The sequence below is a fragment of the Carcharodon carcharias genome, chromosome 6 (assembly GCF_017639515.1).
Source record: "Carcharodon carcharias isolate sCarCar2 chromosome 6, sCarCar2.pri, whole genome shotgun sequence".
In the NCBI taxonomy this organism is placed as follows: Eukaryota; Metazoa; Chordata; class Chondrichthyes; order Lamniformes; family Lamnidae; genus Carcharodon; species Carcharodon carcharias.
The window spans coordinates 87,612,615-87,632,490 of NC_054472.1; the positions used below are offsets into that span (position 1 = coordinate 87,612,615).

Below are 19,876 nucleotides of genomic sequence, written 5' to 3' on the forward strand. Positions count from 1 at the left end.
GGAGAGAGCGCACAGACCTTCGAATAGCTCATTTACCTTACCCTCTAAGCAACACCTACCTTGCATTTGGTAGAGTCTGTTACCAGCCATTTCAGAACCCATCGAACCAGAATAGAAGCAAATCATCCTCGATGTCAAGGGACATATTTCTAATCTAGACTTAATTAACCTGAACTAGTCCTTTGTTGACTGCCTAATCTTGCAGAATCATGGAATCTCTCTCAGTACTGAATGCCTATTCAAGCTAGAATCCTTATCTCCTTTCAGTAAAAACTCAGTCTGTCAATGTCTCACTTAATTGGCCTCTCACAACTCAAGAAATGAGAACTGAACAAGCTTGAACAGATATAGTGGAAAGCTGCTTTAACAATTCGCCATCAGATTTGGATGCACCAAATAAAGTCTTACCAAGTTCTGACTGTATCTGCAAAAACTGCTCACAGTGATAGCTGCCTTTTCTGTACTGCAAACCATGTTGTTAAACCCCTTGTCCCTAACTCCCCCATCCTCACCTCCAAAGACAAGTTTGAGGAGTTAATCAAAGACCCCTAGCAAAATTGAAGTCAAGGGGAATCAGGGGAAAACTTTTCCACAGGTTGGAGTCATACATAACACAAAGGAAGATGGTTGTGGTTTTTAGAGGTCAATGATCTCAGCCCTAGGACATCATTGAAGGAGTACCTCAGGATAGTGTCTTAAGCCCAGTCATTTTTTGGCATTTTTGTTTATTCATCCTCGGGATGTGGGCTTCGCTGGCTGGACCAGCATTTATTGCCCATCCCCAGTTGCCCTTGAGAAGGTGGTGATAAGCTGCCTTCTTGAACTGCTGCAGTCCACATGGTGCAGGTACACCTACAGTGCTGTTGGGAAGGGAGTTCCAGGATTTTGACATAGTGACAGTGAAGGAACGGTGATATATTTCCAAGTCAGGATGGTGAGTGACTTGGTGGGGAACTTCCAGGTGGTGGTGTTCCCATGCGTCTGCGGCCCTTGTCCTTCTAGATGGTAGTGGTCATGGGTTTGGAAGGTGCTGTCAAAGGAGCCTTGATGAATTCCTGCAGTGCATCTTGTAGATGGTACACACTGCTGCTACTGTCCATTGGTAGTAGATGGAGTGAATGTTTGTGGATGTGGTGCCAATCAAGTGGGCTTCTTTGTTCTGGACGATGTCAAGCTTCTTGAGTGTTGTGGGAGCTGCAATCATCCAGGCAAGTGGGGAGTATTCCATCACACTCCTGACTTGTCCCTTGTAGATGGTGGACTGGCTTTGGAGAGTCAGGAGTTGAGTTACTCGTCGCACTATTCCTAGCCTCTGACCTGCTCTTGTGGCCACAGTATTAAATGACTAGTCCAATTCAGTTTCTGGTCAATGATAACCCCTAGCATGTTGATAATGGGGGATTCAGTGATGTTAATGCCATTGAATATCAAGGGGCAATGATCGGATTCTCTCTTGTTGGAGATTATCATTGCCTGACACTTGTGTGGCGTGAATGTTATTTGCCACTTGCCAGCCCAAACCTGGACATTGTCCAGGTCTTGCTGCATTTGGACATGGACGCTTCAGTATCTGAGGAGTCACGAATGGTGCTGAACAGTGTGCAATCATCAGCAAACATCCCCATTTCTGACCTTATGATGGAAGCAAGGGAAACTATAGAAGAGAAACTAAGTCGGTCTAGAAGGCAGAGCAAATATAGACCTGTTAAGACACAAGGGAATCATGCAAGGCTGGATTGCATCTATTTTAAAGCAAGGAGTCTTACAAGTAAGGCAGATGAATTGAGGGTGTTGATTAACACATGGGAATATGATATTGTGGCTATCACACAGACATGGTTGAGGGAAGGGCAGGACTGGCAGCTCAGTATTCCAGGGTATAGAATCTTCAGGTGTGACAGGGGGAGGGGGGGATGTAAAAGAGGAGGTGGCATTGCGCTGTTGATCAAGAAGTCAATTCCTGCAGTAAGGAGGGATGGTATCTTAGAAAGTTCCTCAAATAAGGCCATATGGGTAGGACTTAAAAAAAAAGCAGGCAATCACTTTGCTGGGTCTCCAAATGGTCAGGGGGAGATAAAGGAGCACACATGCAGGCAAATCTCAGAGAAGTGTAAAAATAAAAGGGTAATAATAGTAGGGGATTTCAACTTCCCCAATATTAACTGGGATAGTCTTTGTGTGAAAAGCTCAAAGTGGGTGGAATTCTTTAAGTGCATTCAGGAGAACTTTTTGAGCCAGCAAGTAGAAAGTCCTACAAGAGAAGGTATGATACTGGACCTAATCTTAGTAAATGAAGCCGGGCAAGTGGTAGAAGTATCAGTGGGGGAGCATTTTGGGGATAGTGACCATAACTCTGGAAGATTTAAGATAATTATGGAAAAGGACAAAGATGGACTGGACATAAAGATCCTGAATTGGGGAGAGGCTGATTTCAATATGATAAGACAGGACCTGGGCAAAGTGGACTGGGAGAGCTACTTGTAGGAAAGCCTACATCAGACCAGTGGGAGTCATTCAAAAAGGAAATAGTGAGAGTTCAGGGCCAACATGTTCCTGTAAAGGTGAAGGGTAGGACCAACAAGTCCAGGGAACCCTGGATATCAAGGGATATAGAGGATTGGACAAGGAAAAAAAAGGAGGCTTATGGCAGATACAAAGGGCTGAAAACAATGGAAGCCCTAGAGGAGTGTAGAAAGTGTAGGGGTGTACTTAAAAAAGTAAATAGGAGAGCGAGAAGTAAATAGGAGAGCAAAGAGGGGGCATGAGAAAACACCAGCGGGCAAGATAAAGGAAAATCCCAACGCATTTTATAAATATATTAAGGGCTAGAGGATAACCAGGGAAAGAGTAGGACCCATTAGGGACCAAAGTGGCAATCTGTGCATGGAGGCGGAGGACATAGGTGAGATTTTAAATGTTTACTTTTCATCCATGTCCACTAGGGAGAAGGACAATGTGGGTGTAGAAATCAGGGAGGGGAGCCGTGATATATTTGAACAAATTAGCATTGAAAGGGAGAAGGTATTAGCGGTTTTAGCAGGGTTAAAAGTGGATAAATCCCCAGGCCCAGATGAGATGTATCCTAGGCTGCTATGTGAGGCAAGGGAAGAGATTGCAGGGGCTCTGATACTAATTTTCAAATCCACTTTGGCCACAGGAGAGGTGCCAAAGGACTGGAGGACAGCGAATGTGGTACCGTTATTCAAAAAGGGTAATTACAGGCCAGTGAGTCTAACATCAGTGGTAAGGAAACTATTGGAAAAAATTCTGAGACAGGATTAATCCCCACTTGGAGAGGCAGGGATTAATCAGTGATAGTCAGCATGACTTTGTCAGGGGGGATCATGTCTAACAAATTTGATTTAATTTTCCGAGGCGGTGACTAATTGTGTAGATGAGGGTAGTGCAGAGGAGATTCACCAGGATGTTGCCTGGGCTGGAGTGTTTCCTATGATGAGAGACTGGATAGGCTAGGGTTGTTTTCCTTAGGACAGAGAAGGCTGAGGGGGGACCTGATAGAGGTATACAAAATTATAAGGGGCATAGATAGGAAGAAACATCTCCCCTTAGCAGAGGTGGCAATAACCAGGGGGCATAGATTTAAGATGAGGGATAGGAGGTTTAGAGGGGATTTGAGGAAAAATGTTCTCACCCAGAGCAGTTGGAATCTGGAACACACTGCCTAAGGGGGTGGTAGAGGCAGGAATGCTTACAACATTTAAGAAGTATTTAGATGAACATTTGAAACATCATAGCATACAGGCCAGGTGCTGGAAAATGGGATTAGAATAGATAGGTGCTTGATGGCCAGCATGGATACAATGGGCTGATGGGCCTGTTTCTGTGCTGTATAACTCTATGACTCTATAAGTGCCAGGCATGACTATCTCCAATAAGAGAGGATTTAACCATCTTTGTTTGAAGTTCAGCAGAACTTCTATTGCTGAATCTCCCATCAGCAATGTCCATTGACCAGAAATTTAACTGGACCAGCCATCTAAATACTGTGGTTGCAAGAGCAGGTCAGAAGCTAGGAATTCTACGGTGAGTAATTCACCTTCTGACTCCCCAAAGCTTGTCCACCATCTACAAAGCACAAGTCAAGAGTATGACGGAATACTCTCCACTTGCCTGGATGACTGCAGCTCCAACAATACTCAAAAAGTTCAACATGATCCGGGAAAAAGCAGCCCATTTGATCAGCTCCCAATACACCACTTCAAGCATTCACTCCTTCTACTACTAATGCACAGTGGCAGCAGTGTGTACCATTCACAAAATGCACTGCAGGCACTTACAACAGCAACTTCCAAACCAGGGACTTCTACCATCTGGAATGGTACTCACTATGTGGCCAGGAGTTGCTTGTAGCCCTCATTTGTCTTTCTTGCGGCCCACTTGTCACTTGTCTCTTGCTCGGTGACTCTCTCTCTTACCACCTCCCTCCTTCTCATTGCCTTTCTTCCAGTCGCTGGCCCTCCCACCTTGGTCAAAAAGCTGGAACTCCCTTAATACCATTGTGGGTGTACCTACACCAGATGGACTAGAGTGGTTCAAGGAGTTGTTCACTACCTTCACAAGGGCAACTGAGGATGGGTGACAAATGCTGGGCTTGCCAGCAATGTTCACATTCCAGGAGTGAATTGATGAAAATGCCTTATCCATGCTCATCATGTCCATAAGACCCACATCCTGCTCTCTCGACCCTATCCCACAAAATGCTGACAAGCCAACTTCCCTTCTGCTTCCTATGTTAACTGATACTGTCCCCCTCTCCTTCAAATCTGCTGCTATCCTCCTTAAAAAAAACCCTTAATCCTGCTGTCCTTGCAAACTGCCACCTCAACTTCAGCCACCCTCTCCTCAAAAGTCCTTGAAGGTTTTCTTGCCTCATAATCTCCATGTTTAAATCCCTCCAATCAGGTTTCTACCCCTGCCACAATGCCAAAACAGTCATCCATCTGCACCAGTATCCAAAATCTCAATGTAGTTTCCACATGACATCCAGCCCCAGCTCAACACCGCTTGGTTTGACCCCTCCATCCTCTCCAATTTAATGTCAGATATTTGTCTGACATCCAGTTCTGGATGAGCATATATTGCCCACAATTAAAAATTGGGAAACCATTGTCTTTGGTCCCACATCTCAGTTCCCTAGCCACCAACTCCATCCCTCTCCCTGGCTGCTGTCTGAAGCTGACCTGCCCTCGCTCCTGATTTAGCTCCACCTTGACTTAAAATTCTCATCTTTGCTTTCAAATCCTTCCATTGTCTTGCCCCTCCCTATCTCAGTAACTTCCTCCAGCCTCACAACCCTCCATGATACCTGCACTCTTCTAATCCTGGCATCTTGAGCATCCCCAATTTTAATCTCTCCGGCATTGACTGTGCCTCCAGTTTATTGAGTTCGAAACTCTGCAATTCCCTCCCTAAATCTCTTCACCTTTCTACCTCACCTTCCTCCTTAAAGTTATTTCTTAAAACCTAACTCTTTGACCAAGCTTTCGGTCATCAGCCGATATATCTTTCTTTTGTAGCCCCCACATCTGTCATATTTTGTTTTATAATGCCTTTATGAAGCCCCATGGGAGGTCTTATTATGCTAAAGGAGCTATATAAATACAGTTGTTGTTGAATGCACATGCACACCAAGATGCTGTGTGCATTAGCTGGCCTGCTATGCAATCTCCTGCCACTGTTAAGGAACACTGAGGCCAATGTCGGAGACTTGGGCCTGGCGTGCGATACCTACCTGGGTACTTACCCTAGTATTGTCTCACTGTTAATTTCTGGTTTAGGTCTGTGATTAACAGCAAAGCCCCCTTCCCCAACCCCTCTTATTCACTATAATAAAACTCTTCATAATTTAAAAACCTCTATTAATTCTCCTTTTAGCCTCCTTTGCTCCCCTGAATTACTTCTCGGGCAGAATTTTCTGTTAGACGTGCAGGGAGCGGGACCCACATGCTGACACATAAAATGACACACGGTGACATCGGGCGAGCATTCTGACGTCACGGTGCGCCATCGTGATATTTCAGTTGGCGGGCGCGCGACGATCTCTGTTGCGCGCCAGCCATTTATGAACAGCCCCTTAAGGCTCCAATTGACGGGGATTTTGTGGCGCCCGTTGATCTTCAGCTTGTCGCATGGGTGCAACAGGCAGGCGGGTAGCAGAAAATTGAATCAACCTCATCCACGAGTGGGAGAAGAGGTCTCAGTGGGATCGTTATTCTACAGATTTAAAACTTGTTGTGCAAAAGTTACTGAAACTTACCTGTGTGAGCTGGAAAAGTTCAAAATGCATACCAGCTGCTTGGATTGGACTCAACCTTCAGGTCAGCACTTTGCAGTGAGGATTTGTTTTGGGGCCTGTAGGTTTCAGGAAGCCTCCCTGAACCTGGAAATGGGAGGTGATCTCTCCACTGGAGGCACCTCCTCTGAGGAGGAAGGGAGGGCTAGAAGGGGGAGGAGGCCAGGAGTGCACATTCAGCCTCCAGGGGAGCCACCTTTGGGAGGATAGGCGCAGACATAAGGGGGTGCAGGTCCAAGAGGTAGTCCAAGGCGGAAGGGGCTGCAGAAGATGCCATTATCCTGTTGATAAGGTATACAGGCAGTGAAGCAGCTACCTCAATATGTCTGAGTTGCAATGCTGAAAGAAGCTCCGTCTGTCAAGGGAGGCAATTAACACTATCTGTCGGATGATTGGGCCTGAGATTTCAGCTAAATGTGTGGGTGGACACCCCATGCCCATGGCTCTAAAGGTCACAGCTGCCCTCAACTTCTATGCCTCCGGCTCTTTCCAGGAGTCAGCGGGTGATCCTTGCAGTGTCTCCCAATCAGCTGTCTACACTTGTGTCAAGCAGGTCACAAATGCTCTGTTCAGGCATGCATTGACCTTCATCCACTACCGCTGGGACGAGGCCAGCCAGACTCAGCGAGCCAGAGGCTTCGCAGCCATTGTTGGCTTCCCTCACGTCCAGGGTGCAATAGACTGTACACATGTGACCATCAAGGCGCCAGCAGGTGAGCCTGGTGCCTTCGTCAACAGGAAGGGCTTCCACTCCATGAACGTGCAGACAGTGTGTGATCACAGGATGCAGATTCTGCAAGTCTATACAAGGTACCCAGGCATCTCCCATGTTGCCTCCATCTTCAGACACTCCCAGGTTCTGGGACTTTTCAGTGTTGCAGCCCAGCTGGATGGATGGCTGCTGGGTTACAAGGGCTATCCCCTCAGAAGGTGGCTGATGACACCTCTCCGCCATCCAAGAACAGAAGCTGAGCAGCGGTATAATAGAAGTCACACCCCCAGAAGGGCTGTGGCAGGGAGAACCATCATTCTAATCAAAATGCGCTTTGGATGCCGGGAGCATTCCAGGGGTGTGCTCCAGTACCCCCTAGATCGAGTATCCCTGATAGTGGTTGCATGCTGCGCTCTCCACAATCTTGCGCTGCAAAGGGGGGACGCTGTGGACAAAGATGATGTAGACGGAGCGGCTGCGGCTGAACACTATGAGTCCAGCAGTGAGTCCGAGTATGAGCTTGTACAGGGAAATGCTGAGGAGGCAGACGCTGACCCAGGACTACTCCAGGGAGTCAGGGACACCTGGGATCCTCTAATCCATGGAACTTTCAGCTAGCACAGCACATATGGGCTCCAAAACAAGCCTGGGCTGCAGCCTCCATATTGGAGACATTAGTGCCAAATCTGTCAAGACAGGAGCTTTGAAGATGGGCTCAGTCAATAAATGTCAGTGACACACAAATCACTCATAGCATCTCAGGAATCCATCCACCTGCCCAAGAAAAGAGGCACCCCAAACCATGTTAGACGATCTTAATTTAATGCCTTCAGAAAAGTCTCTTAACATCACACAAATAAAATGTGTCACACTGCAAACACAATCAGAAGGAACTCATAGGGGGGCCAACAAGAAACCACCAGTGATGAACCTGGGGTGTGCCTAAGGTGCTTTAATTTTACATTTGCAGGTGCTACATCTTTGTGGTGCCCCTTTGCTGGCACTGGCATCTAAGACAGCCTGCTCACTCTACTGTCCTGTTGGCCTCGATGACCTTGGCAGACATCCTCTGGCCCATGGAGCCTGTGCTTGTCCTGCCTGGGAGGGGGCTGCCAGTTCCACAGCTGGCATCTTCCCAGACGTCGCAGCCTCATTGGGTGCTGCGGTCATTGGCAGAGGAGCGGAGGAGCTGCCAGCCTCATCCGGAGCACTCTAAGAGGCACCCACAGAGACAACAGGCAGCTGCTCCGTTGCGTGAGGTCTGTTTGGCACTCCCTGCTTACTGTAGATGGATGGGCACCGAGGTGGGAGACCTGGTGCTCAAACCACCTGAGGTCAATGTCACTGTGAGGGATTGCAGGTCCAATTGCAACCCCAGGAGCCCCTGATCCTGTACTTGGAGCTGCCTCTCCTTGAGAGTAGCTGCTCTCTCCATGGAGGAATCTTGGCACTCATGCATGAGGCTCAATGCATTGGCTACAGTCTGTGTAGACTCCACCACTGACACCAAGCCAAGTACAGCCCCATGTATCTCTGCCAGGTGGTCCCGCACACCCGGCTGCATCTCATGAGTTGGCTGCATCACAGACGACTCCAGAGCTCATCATCAGCCATGGACTGAGCATATGCCTGGGCCACTGCAGTCCTCCGACTGCTGGTGCCTCCACCAGCTCCTCCAGCAACTGTGAAGTGCCCTCACCGCTGTGCCCTGGGGCACTAACCAAAGATCTGATGCCCACTGAGGTACCAGTATCTGTGCTGGTGCCTGCCTGGCAGAGATGGTGTGACGTTTGTGATGTTGGAACTTCATGGCCCTCAGGTGTCAGAGGGGCCCCTGCTGCTCCGGGTCCTGGCCATGCGCCACTGATGCTGAAAGGAAGAGGAAGGAAATTCAATCAGTTAGTGTGCGGACAATGTCAATGTACATGCATGTGCCCTGGATCATCATGTGCTCATCATTCCATATGCAATGAGCAAGCCACGTTGGTAACGTCACTCACTCAACAATCAGCACTGCCATGGCTGTTGGGAGATTACTGGTGACGTGAGTGCTGGCCATACATACCTGCCCGTGGAACCCCAGCCTCTCTGGCTCCAGTGGACCTGGGTGCATGGCACCTTTCCAGGTCGAGAGCCTCCTGCTCGAAGTGGCTAAGCAGCACTACCTAGGTTGGCCAACGCCAGTCGTCACCTGCCCAGCGGTGTTGTGCGAATTTTTCTCCTGGAAATGAGAAAAGAGCATTGATAAGTGATACTTATACCGTAAATCTCCTCGTGGCCAGCCCACCCCAAGCCCAGTTGGCCATTGCAGGGGATCAATGCATCCTTACCCCACTGATGCTGAACACTCTCAAATATGCCAGGTGTGTCCTCCCCCCAGCCACATGCTGCCTTCATCACACTTGCGAGCACACGGTTTAACCAAGGAGGCTCAATGACGTGGATCGCTGAGGGCAGCAGATCGATCTGTGCCATGCCACCTTGAAGACCCCCTCCCAGCATGTCATCACCCTGACTTAGACATGTCCTGGGGTTCGAGAACTGTGCCTGGGTGCAGATCCTCCAGGTTGCACCCACCACAGACAGGTGGGTCTCAGTTCACCACATGCTGTGGGTGCAGAACCCATCTCATCACCACCCTCTCAGGCTGACCAGCGCATAGGGAATATCTGCTGGCCCGCCAAGCTAAGGACACATGTAGTCCATGACTCATTGCATTCAGGCCAGCCAGACATGGGTGGGGTGCCGGGGGAGCAGAAGCTTACATGATGGGTGAAGTGAATGATGCCAACATGCTATTCACCCTTCCCTTGAGCAGCAGATCGCTGAAGCACTTGCGGCACTGGATCCATGTGCGCCGCAGCACGTCTTGGGAGCTCACAACCTCCGCTACCTCCTCCCATGCACGTTTTGTCATGTGGAAGGGCCTCCCCCTCCCGTCCTGGGGGACGAGCATCTCATGCTGCCCTGCCACCTCCTCGAGGAGGGCAGCAAGGCACTCATCTGAAAACCGGGGCACACTTTGACCACCCGCCCTATCCTCCTGCATGGCCAGTCTGGATCGGCACTGACCCTGACCTCTGGCCATGTACAGCAGCCTTGGAGTGGCTGCAGCTTGCCCTTTAAACAGGCCACCGTGTCGCCATTGGACCCGGTGGCGATTGCCGATCCGCTGCCGCCTGCCCGCTCCCGCTATCCCCGGGAGCCACGAAACATGCTGGGCGCGCCTTAATTGGCCCGGCCGTGTAAAATGGCTGCACGGACCCGGTCGCCACCCATTCCTGCATGCCCCCGCCCCCCTGCCAGATGGAAAATTCTGCCCCTAGTGTATGAAGTCCATTCTCATAACTGCAGTTTGGCATCACTGACTTTATACTTGTGAAGTCATGCTTAAGATTCCCATGCTATGTTCCTATTTAATATTCTTTCTATAATGGAGCATCCAAAACTGTGCAGTCCTCTAAATGGAAGACAACAGAAGGTCAGTGGGAGGTGTTCAAAAAGAATTTGATGCAATACGGAACCAATTTATACCCCTATGGTGCTAGAGCTCTACTTGCCAAAAGAGCAGCCATAGATAACTAAAAAGGTTATAACTAAAGACAACATAGAACTAAAAGGAAAAGCATGCAAAAATACAAAAAGTAGCCTGGAACCTGGCAAATAGAAAAGATACAAAGAACAACATAGAACATAGGAACCATAACAGATGGTGGGAGCTATGCAAAGGAGTATGGGGGAAAAAGTTGCAAGGGATATGAAAACCCATGCTAAATCTTTATAATTAGGCAAATGAAGATGGTCAAAAGCAATATGGGCCCCTTGAAAACTGATAACAATGAGGTTGTCAACGGAAAAATAGGGAAATGATGGATATGATGAATAATTACTTTATATTAGTATTTACAGTTGAGGAAGAGGTCAGCAAGTTGGAAATCTCACGGAAAATAATATTGAATGAGGGACAGGGGCTCACCAAAATTAAAATAAGCAAAATAACAGAAATGAAAAATTAACAATTAAAGAGTGGCAGGAAATAGAAAGTAGGAATAAATGGATCTTTTTCAGAATAGGTAGTGTCTAGTGCGGTACCACAGGGATCAGTGCTTGGGCCCCAGCTATTCACAATATATATCAATGATTTGGATGAGGGAACCAAATGTAATATTTTCAAGTTTGCTGATGCAACTTGGTGGGAATGTTGAGTGGTGAGGAGGATTTAAGAGGCTTCAAGGCAATTTAGACAATGTAAGTGAGTGGGTAAATACATGGCAGATGTAGTATAATGTGAATAAATGTGAAGTTAATCATTTCGGTAGGAAAAATAGAATGACAAAGTATTTTTTAAATGGCAATAGATTGGGAAATGTTGATGTACAAAGGGACCTGGGTGTCTTTGTACACCAAACACTGAAAGCAAATATGCAGGTGCAGCAAGCAGTTAAGAAGGCAAATGGTATTTTGGTCTTCAATGCGAGAGGACTTGAATACAGGAGCAAGGATGTCTTATTGCAGCTGTACAGGGCCTTAATGAGACCACACCTGGAGTATTCTGTGTAGGTTTGGTCACCTTACCCAAGAAAGGATATACTTGGCATAGAGGGAGTGCAGGAAGGTTCACCAGACAGATTCCTGGGATGGCAGGATTGCTGTATGAGGAGAGATTGGGTCCACTAGCCCTGTATTCGTGGGAGTTTAGAAGAACGAGAGGGGATCTCATTGAAACATATAAAATTCTGACACAGAAGGATAGACTGAATGCAGGGATGATGTTTCCTCTGGCTGGGGGGGGGGCTAGAACAAGGGGTCACAGTCTCGGGATACAAGGTAGGCCATTTAGGACTGAGATGAGGAGAAGCTTCTTCACTCAGAGGGTGGTGAACCTGTCAAATTCTCTATTACTGAGGCTGTGGAGGCCAAGTCACTGAATATATATATATTTAAGAAGGGTTGTAGACATAAGCCAAGGAACTACAGGCCAGTGAGTCTCACGTCAGTGGTAGGGAAACTATTGGAGAAATTACTGAAAGAGAGTATCTATCTCCACTTGAAGAGGCAAGGTTCGATCATGGATAGTCAGCACGGCTTCGTCAGAGGGAGGTCATGCCTAACAAATTTGATTGAATTTTTTCAGGTGACCAGGTGTGTAGATGAGAGTAGTGCAGTTGATGTAGTTTATATGGATTTCAGCAAAGTCTTTGACAAGGTCCCACATGGGAGACTTATGAAGAAGGCAAAGGCACATGGGATACAGGGTAATTTGATAAGGTGGATTAGTAGGAGGCAGAGGGTGATGACAGAAGGATGCTTTAGTGACTGGAAGTCAGTGTCCAGTGGTATACCACAGGGATCTGTGCTGGGTCCCCTATTATTTGTCATTTTATATAAACAACATAGATGACTATGTGGGGGGTAGGATTAGTAAGTTTGTGGATGACACAAATATTAGCTGGGTGGTTAACATTGAGGTTGAGTGTCTTGGGCTACAAGAAGATATAGACGGGATGGTCAAATGGGCAGATAAATGGCAGATGGAATTTAACCCTGAAAAGTGTGAGGTGATACACTTTGGAGGGAGTAATTTGACAAGGAAGTATTCAATAAACGGCATGGCACTAGGAAGTTCTGAGAAACAAAGGGACCTTGGCGTGTGTGTTCATAGATCTCTTAAGGCAAAGGGGCATTTTAGTGGGGTGGTGAAGAAGGCATATGGGACACTTGCCTTTATCAATCGAGGCATAGATTATAAAAGTAGAGAAGTCATGTTGGAGTTATATAGAACCTTGGTGAAGCCACAGCTGGAGTACTGTGTGCAGTTCTGGTCGCCATATTATAGAAAGGATGCGATTGCACTGGAGGGGGTGCAGAGGAGATTCACCAGAATGTTACCTGGGATGAAACATTTAAGTTATGAAGAGAGGTTGGATAAACTTGGATTGTTTTCGTTGGAGCAGAGAAGACTGAGGGGTGACCTGATTGAGGTGTACAAGATTATGAGGGGCATGGACAGGGTGAATAGGGAGCAGCTGTTCCCCTTAGTTGAAGGGTCAGTCACAAGGAGGCATAAGTTCAAGGTGAGGGGCAGGAGGTTTAGGGGGGATGTGAGGAAAAGCTTTTCTACCCAGAGGGTGGTGACTGTCTGGAATGCACCGCCTGGGAGGGTGGTGGAGGCGGGTTGCCTCACATCCTTTAAAAAGTACCTGGATGAGCACTTGGCATGTCATAACATTCAAGGCTATGGGCCAAGTGCTGGTAAATGGGATTAGGTAGGTAGGTCAGGTGTTTCTCATGTATCGGTGCAGACTCGATGGGCCGAAGAGCCTCTTCTGCACTGTGATTCTGTGATATAAGAAGGAAATAGATTTCTAGACTCTAAAGGCTTCAAGGGATATGGGGAGAGAGTGAGATTATGGCGGAGCAGGCTCAAAGGGCTGAATGAGCTACTGCTGCTCCTATTTTCTATGTTTCTATGTGTGTCCAGACCCCTCATAATTTTGCAAACCTCTATCAAATCTCGTCTTAAATCTTCCTATCTCCAAGAACAGCCCTGATTCTCCAATCTATTCAGTTAACTGAAAGACCCTCATCCCTGGAACCACTATTGTGAATCTTTACTATACCATCTCTAATGCCTTCACATGCTTTGACAAGTGTGGTGCCCAGAACTGAACATAATACTCCAGTCAGGCCAAAGCTGAGCACTATACAGGTTCTTCATAACCTGCTTGCTTCTGTATTGCATGCCTGCATTTATATAGCCAAGGACCCTGTGTGACTCATTAACCATTTTTATCAAACTGCTCTGCCACCTTCAATGATCTGTGCACATATAGCCCAAGGTCCTTAAGCCTCTTCACCCACTTCAATATTGTACCCTTTGGTAAGAGGAACTAGGAGATACAACATGATACAAACTTCTCTGTGTTAACTTTCATCTGCCACTTGTCTGCCCATTCCATCAAACTGTCTAAATCCTCCTGAAGTTTATCACTATCCTCCTCAAAATACACAAAGGGGAGAATTTTCTCCCCTTCCGGCAGGCCGGTTGGGAGCAGGTGTGGGTGGGTGCAGAGCCGATCACTGCCCGTGATCGGCTGCGCGCCTCCATTTTATGTGTGTGGGCCAATTAAGGCCCACCCAGTATAACACGCGCCCGGTAGCGCTCAGCGCTACCTGTGCGGGTAGGAGGAGGAAGGAGAGTTGGGGCCTGCACTGTTTCGCACACATGCGCGAAAGAGCGCAAAAATCACCCTGAGGCATGGAGCTACCTCAGGGAGATTAAGTTGAATTTGACATTTCAAAATAAAAAAAGTTAAGAATCAATTACACATGTCCCTTCATGTGACAGCGTCATATGAGCTGGGACATGTTTATCAAATGTTTAATAAATATTTATTAATTTAATAAACCCTTCATGAAACCTTACCCCACCCATGAATGAGGCTTCATGAAAAATGCGAAGGCCGCCTGGGCTCTTTGCTAACCTTAAGGTTGGACGGGCAGCCCGGTCAATTAGTTCAGTTGCTGTGTTAATGGCCTTTGGCGGTTTGGTGGGTGTGTGACTCCAGTGTGCGCCCACTGAACGAAAGTTTGGAATGACGCTTGGTGACATCGGGACACACGCCCGACATCACCGCGTAATTTTACGCATCAGCGAGCGCGGCCCACCCCTGCTCACTGAACAGGAAATGCTGGCCAATGTTTCCGAGCTGTGTGTCATCACAAATTTTGCTATTTGATAAACCCAACTCTAGGTCATTAATATACTTCAGGAAAAGCAGGAGTCCTCAGATTGACCCCTAGGACCTCACTGTATATCATCCTCCAGTCCAAGCAACAGCTGTTCATCACTACCCCCTGTTTCCTTTCACTCAGCCTACTGTCCCTTTTATTTCATTGGCTTTAGCTTTGCTGACAAGCCTGTTATGTGGCACTTCATCAAACGCCTTTTGGAAGTCTATGTACACCATACCAACTGCCTGACTCACACTGACTGTCCTTATTACCTCATCAAAAAACTCAAGCAAGTTAGTTAAATGATTTTCCCTTAATAAATCTGTACTGGCTTTCCTTAATTAATCCACATTTGTCCAATTGATAATTTTGTCCGAATTACGTTTCTCATCTCTGAGGTTAAAGGCCTTTAATTGCTGGACTTAGCTTTACCCCTTTTTTTGAATAAAGATATAACATTTGCAATTCTCCAGTCCTTGGGCTTCACTCCTGTGCCTAATGAGGATTGGAAGATTATGGCCAGTGCTTCTAACTTCCACCCTTACTTCCCTCAGTCTCCTTGGATGCATCTCATCTGGCCTTGGTGACATATCAATTTTAAGCATAGATGGCCCTTCCAGTACTGCCTCTTCATCAATCCAGTGTCTCAACCACCTTCTCTTTCACTATGATTTAGGCAGCATCTTCATCCTTGGTAAAGACAGAGGCAAAGTACTCACTTGGTATCTCAGCCATGTTCCATGTTTCCATTCATAAATCTCCTTTTTGGTCCCTCATTGGCCCCATTCCTCCTTTTACCACCCTTTTTATCATTTATATGCCTATGGAAGACTTTTGGATTCCCGTTTATGTTAACTACCAGTTTCTTCCCATGCTCTTTGCTTCTCTTTTGTTTTCTCACTTCCCCTCTGAACTTTCTCTCTTCAGCCTCCTCGGGTTCTCAATTATATTATCCACCTGACATCTGTCATATGCACACTTTTTCTGCTTTATCTTACTCTCTATTATGGTTGTCATCCAGGGAGCTCTGGATTTGTTTGTCCTACATTTCCTGCTTGTAGAAATGTGCCCTTGACTGTACTTGAACTATCTCCTCTTTGAAGGCAGCCCATTGTTGCATTACAGTTTGGCCTGCCAATCGTTGATTCCAATTTATCTAGACCATAATCGTTCTCATTCCATTAAAATTGGCCCTTCCCAATTAATTATTTCTACTCTGGATTGCTCCTCAACCTTTTCCATAGCTAACCTAAACCTTATGATAGTATGATCACTGTTGACCCACCTCATTCCCCAGAACCAGATTCAGCAATGCCTCCTTCCAAAGTGGGTCAGAAACATACTGATCTAGAAAATTCTCCTGAGCACGCTTCATATCACCCCCCCCGCCCTTTGCATTATTACTATGCTAGTCTGTATTCAGATAATTAAATCATCCCATTACAACTATTCTATAGCTCTTGCATCTCTCTGTAATTTTCCTGTAAATGTGTTCCTCTATATCTTTCCTACTGGACGGTGGCCTTTGGAATATACCCAATAGTATAATTGTATCTCTATGTTTCTTAGCCTAACAGCTGTGTCGGGAATTAACAAGAGACGAACTAAGGGTAATGGAATATCTTGAAAATTTTCAGCTGATCAGAGCCAAAATGGATTTGCAAAGAAGGTCATGCCTGATAAAGCCCTGATGGTTTTATTTTTAAGAGGTGACTGTTATGACCGAGTAGTTAGTAAAGCTGAGTTATTTTTTAAAAAATTCCAGAGGGAAACTTTAAATAACTGTCATAACCTATAATTTTAAGTGTTATGTTTGAGATGCAACTCTAAATTCAGGAATCATACCACCAGTTCTCGAGAGGTTTTATATCAAACTAAATGAAACATTTTATTAATTTACACAAGTTAAATGTATACACATGGCTACAAATTACTACTGTAATAACTTTTAACGAATTCCCAAACTAATCTCCATTAAGGCAACAGCAACCCATAGACTTAACCAGACACCAGGCAAAGCATTTTCACCTTACAAATTCAAAATGAGGTTCTTTTCACTTTGGTTCCTGTGGAGACAGCTAGAGTCTTATAGCTGCTTTTGATCTCACATTGCCTCTGCTCTACACACACAAAACTGCTGAAGTTATATCTAGCACAGCTCATTGAATGTAAATTCTCATTGCATCACCAGCCTCTCCTAACAATAAAACCCCTTTCATAGTACCACTTTTATTAGCAATATAAACACATTGCTTGGTTGCTTTTGCTAGGTGCCAGAATTTGCCCCACCTCTTGAATGCTCTATTCAAAAAAATGCAAGTGCACTCTCTCTGTTTACATCTCAAAACTAGTATGCATCAAAGCACCCAGACTACCTGGCTTTAATCCAATTAAGACACACCCACAGCCTAAACCTCTATTTTAAAAGAAAAATGTTTTCCAATAATATTAAATACATTAACAGCTTTGTGACAGTGACTAAGCTGGTTGAATGCCTGTGGAAATTATTTATATGGACTTCCAGAAGGAATTTAACAAAGTTTCTCATAACAAACTGTTAGCTAAAGTTGAAGCCCATGGAATTGAAGACAAATTATTGAACTGGTTAGGAATTTGGCTCAAAGGTCAGGAGACACAGTAAAGCTAATGGGCAGGGTACTCTAATTGGCAGTATGTAACTCATGGTGTCGTGCATGGATCTGAAGTGGGGCCTCAATTATTCATCACATCTATCAATGTCTTGGTCTAAAATTCTTCACTCTTAACTATTGAACTGTATACCCCATTCATAAAATCTTACCAGCTCTTTTCTTGCAATTAGACTTCTAGAAATGATATATTTGAACCCTATGTCTTTCTGTTCATTGACATCCTTCAACATGTTTCCATTAAATTCATGCTACCACTGCTTGTTTTCATCTTCCAAAATAATTTCTTTACGTTTGTCTGCATGAAATTGCATCTGCTGCCTGCTTGCCAATTCTGCTAAGCTTTCTGCTTTTGTGAAATCTTTTGCAGTCCTCCTAATTGTTTGGAAAAATCTCCTATTTTTGTATCATTGGCAAAATTCATATGTCCATGCCCAAATCACCTGTTCATGATTTTTGAGGCACACCACATTCAACTTTTTCCGGCCTGAGAAATATCAGTTTCTCCTAGATGTTATTTCTAATTCAGCCTGTTCTGTCCATGATACTATATTTCATCCTGATTCATACACCTATTTTTTTATAAAAAGCATCTTGTGAGATACCAAATCAAATATCTTATGAAAATCCATATACACTACATCTACCACATTTCCATTATCTATTTAATTGGACACTGCTTCAAAAATCTCATTGTGTGATGAAAGTTGATATCAATTAATGATATTTGAATGGCCTTACTTAGTCATCCATTTGTCTCTTATGAACATTCTGTGGCTTCTTTCTTTTGATCATATTAATGCATGGACACAAGACACTCACCACCACTTTACCCAAATGCCCGTTTTTTTTAAATTACAAATTAGCAGAATAATTGAACATGCTGGAAATATTGTAGACATGGTTTTAAGACAAGTCTTCTATTTCCTAATTGACACAACAGCAATGTAAAATTACCGTCACCCAAAAAAAGTCACCTTTATGCTTTGACAATGTTAAATCCTGTAAAATAATTTAAACAAATTTTGGCAGGACAGGTGATATATTAACTAGCCTTTAATTTCCTTTTAAATATTTCCTTTTTAAATCAAAAGTAGAAAGTGAAAGTGGACTGCAAATAGGAAAGTGAAAGAGAGTAAAATAAATGCAATGACTAAATCCAGAAAATAAATCTCCAAAGTAAATTGAAAACGAGTTTTATTTACGTATGCAAAATGCATTTTATTATATTTGCAATGTTTGTTTATAATTTTGATAAAAGTTACTTATTAGCCTTATTTTCTGTAAAGCTGTGTAAGTTTTTCCATAATAAATTTGCAATGATTACATCACAATCATTATTCTTTTAGTAGGGACATCATAATACAACAACAACATGAAGCATTCTGGCCATCTGTTTCTGTTATGATACCCACCACCAACAAAACAAACAGGGGCCTAAAAATGCAGTAAAATGCACCCTCCCCCCACAAACTTAGCATATATTGAAACATCGAAATGTGGGAATTCTGATGAAGGGTTATACTTGAACCATTAAGTTAACTTTCTCTTTCATTTTTAAACATATGGGAGTGACTTCCAGGCATTCATCTCATCTGCAACTTCTGCTTGATCCTTGGCTCATGGTATCATCACAATTCCTCAATAAAGTTAATGCCTTTTAATCATTCTCAGGTTTCTGTTTATCTCTTTTACTTATAACGTTTTCCCTAACTCTTTAGGCGAAGGTGCTTCCTTGCATCCTTGTTCTGATACATACTGTGGACCCATGCCAGAATCTGAGCCAGAAGTAAAGGCTGTTGCAACTTTCCTACGTAAACACAAGAAACAAATTAAAGCATACATTTCATTCCATGCATATTCACAAATGCTACTGTATCCGTACGCCTACAAGGATGCATTCATTCCCAATTTCAGATGTGTGGTAAGTAGAATTAATGTGAATTTGTAATTTAAACTCATTGACTCTAAGTGTTACCAGATAGTTTCAGTTTCTGTACAACATATTTACATAATTGTTCTTGGGAGTAATAGATTTTAATGCATTGATTTTGCATTCACATTTAATTTGTTTGTTGATTACTTATTAAGCAATAATTAACGTAGCATGCAAATTCACATATGATTTATTTGATTTGCACATTCTGTTAATTTCAGAGTTGAAACTGTTGTAAAAGCCCCAGAGGGAGCAAATACTGCTGTGAGGCTCAGCAGAACATGGGTCGTTCGCCAATCTAGTGAACAAGGAATCTTTCAGTGAAGATGGAAGCATAGGTTTGGAGCTATCATTTGTGCTAAATAGTTTAGAGGAGAGGGAATAGGGAGAGTAGAATGCCACAGCCTAAAAAAGTTCAAGACTGTAAGACAGGTTTCGAAGACTTGTTATTTTCCAATACACCTTGAGCATTGCTGAATTAGCACCTGTCTACATTGTATTTAAAGAAATGCATCTCAAAAGAGATATGATTT

At 44.7% G+C, this 19,876-nt stretch overlaps 1 protein-coding gene across 1 annotated transcript in view; it reads left to right on the plus strand.

Moving 5' to 3' along the window:
• The window catches only part of cpa6 (carboxypeptidase A6), a 162,400-nt gene that overhangs the window by 93,119 nt on the left and 49,405 nt on the right, over positions 1-19,876 (plus strand). The window contains exon 8 of the mRNA XM_041189265.1: positions 19,129-19,331. Within this exon, the coding sequence (XP_041045199.1) occupies positions 19,129-19,331 (203 nt within the window). The remainder of the gene's footprint in view (positions 1-19,128; positions 19,332-19,876) is intronic.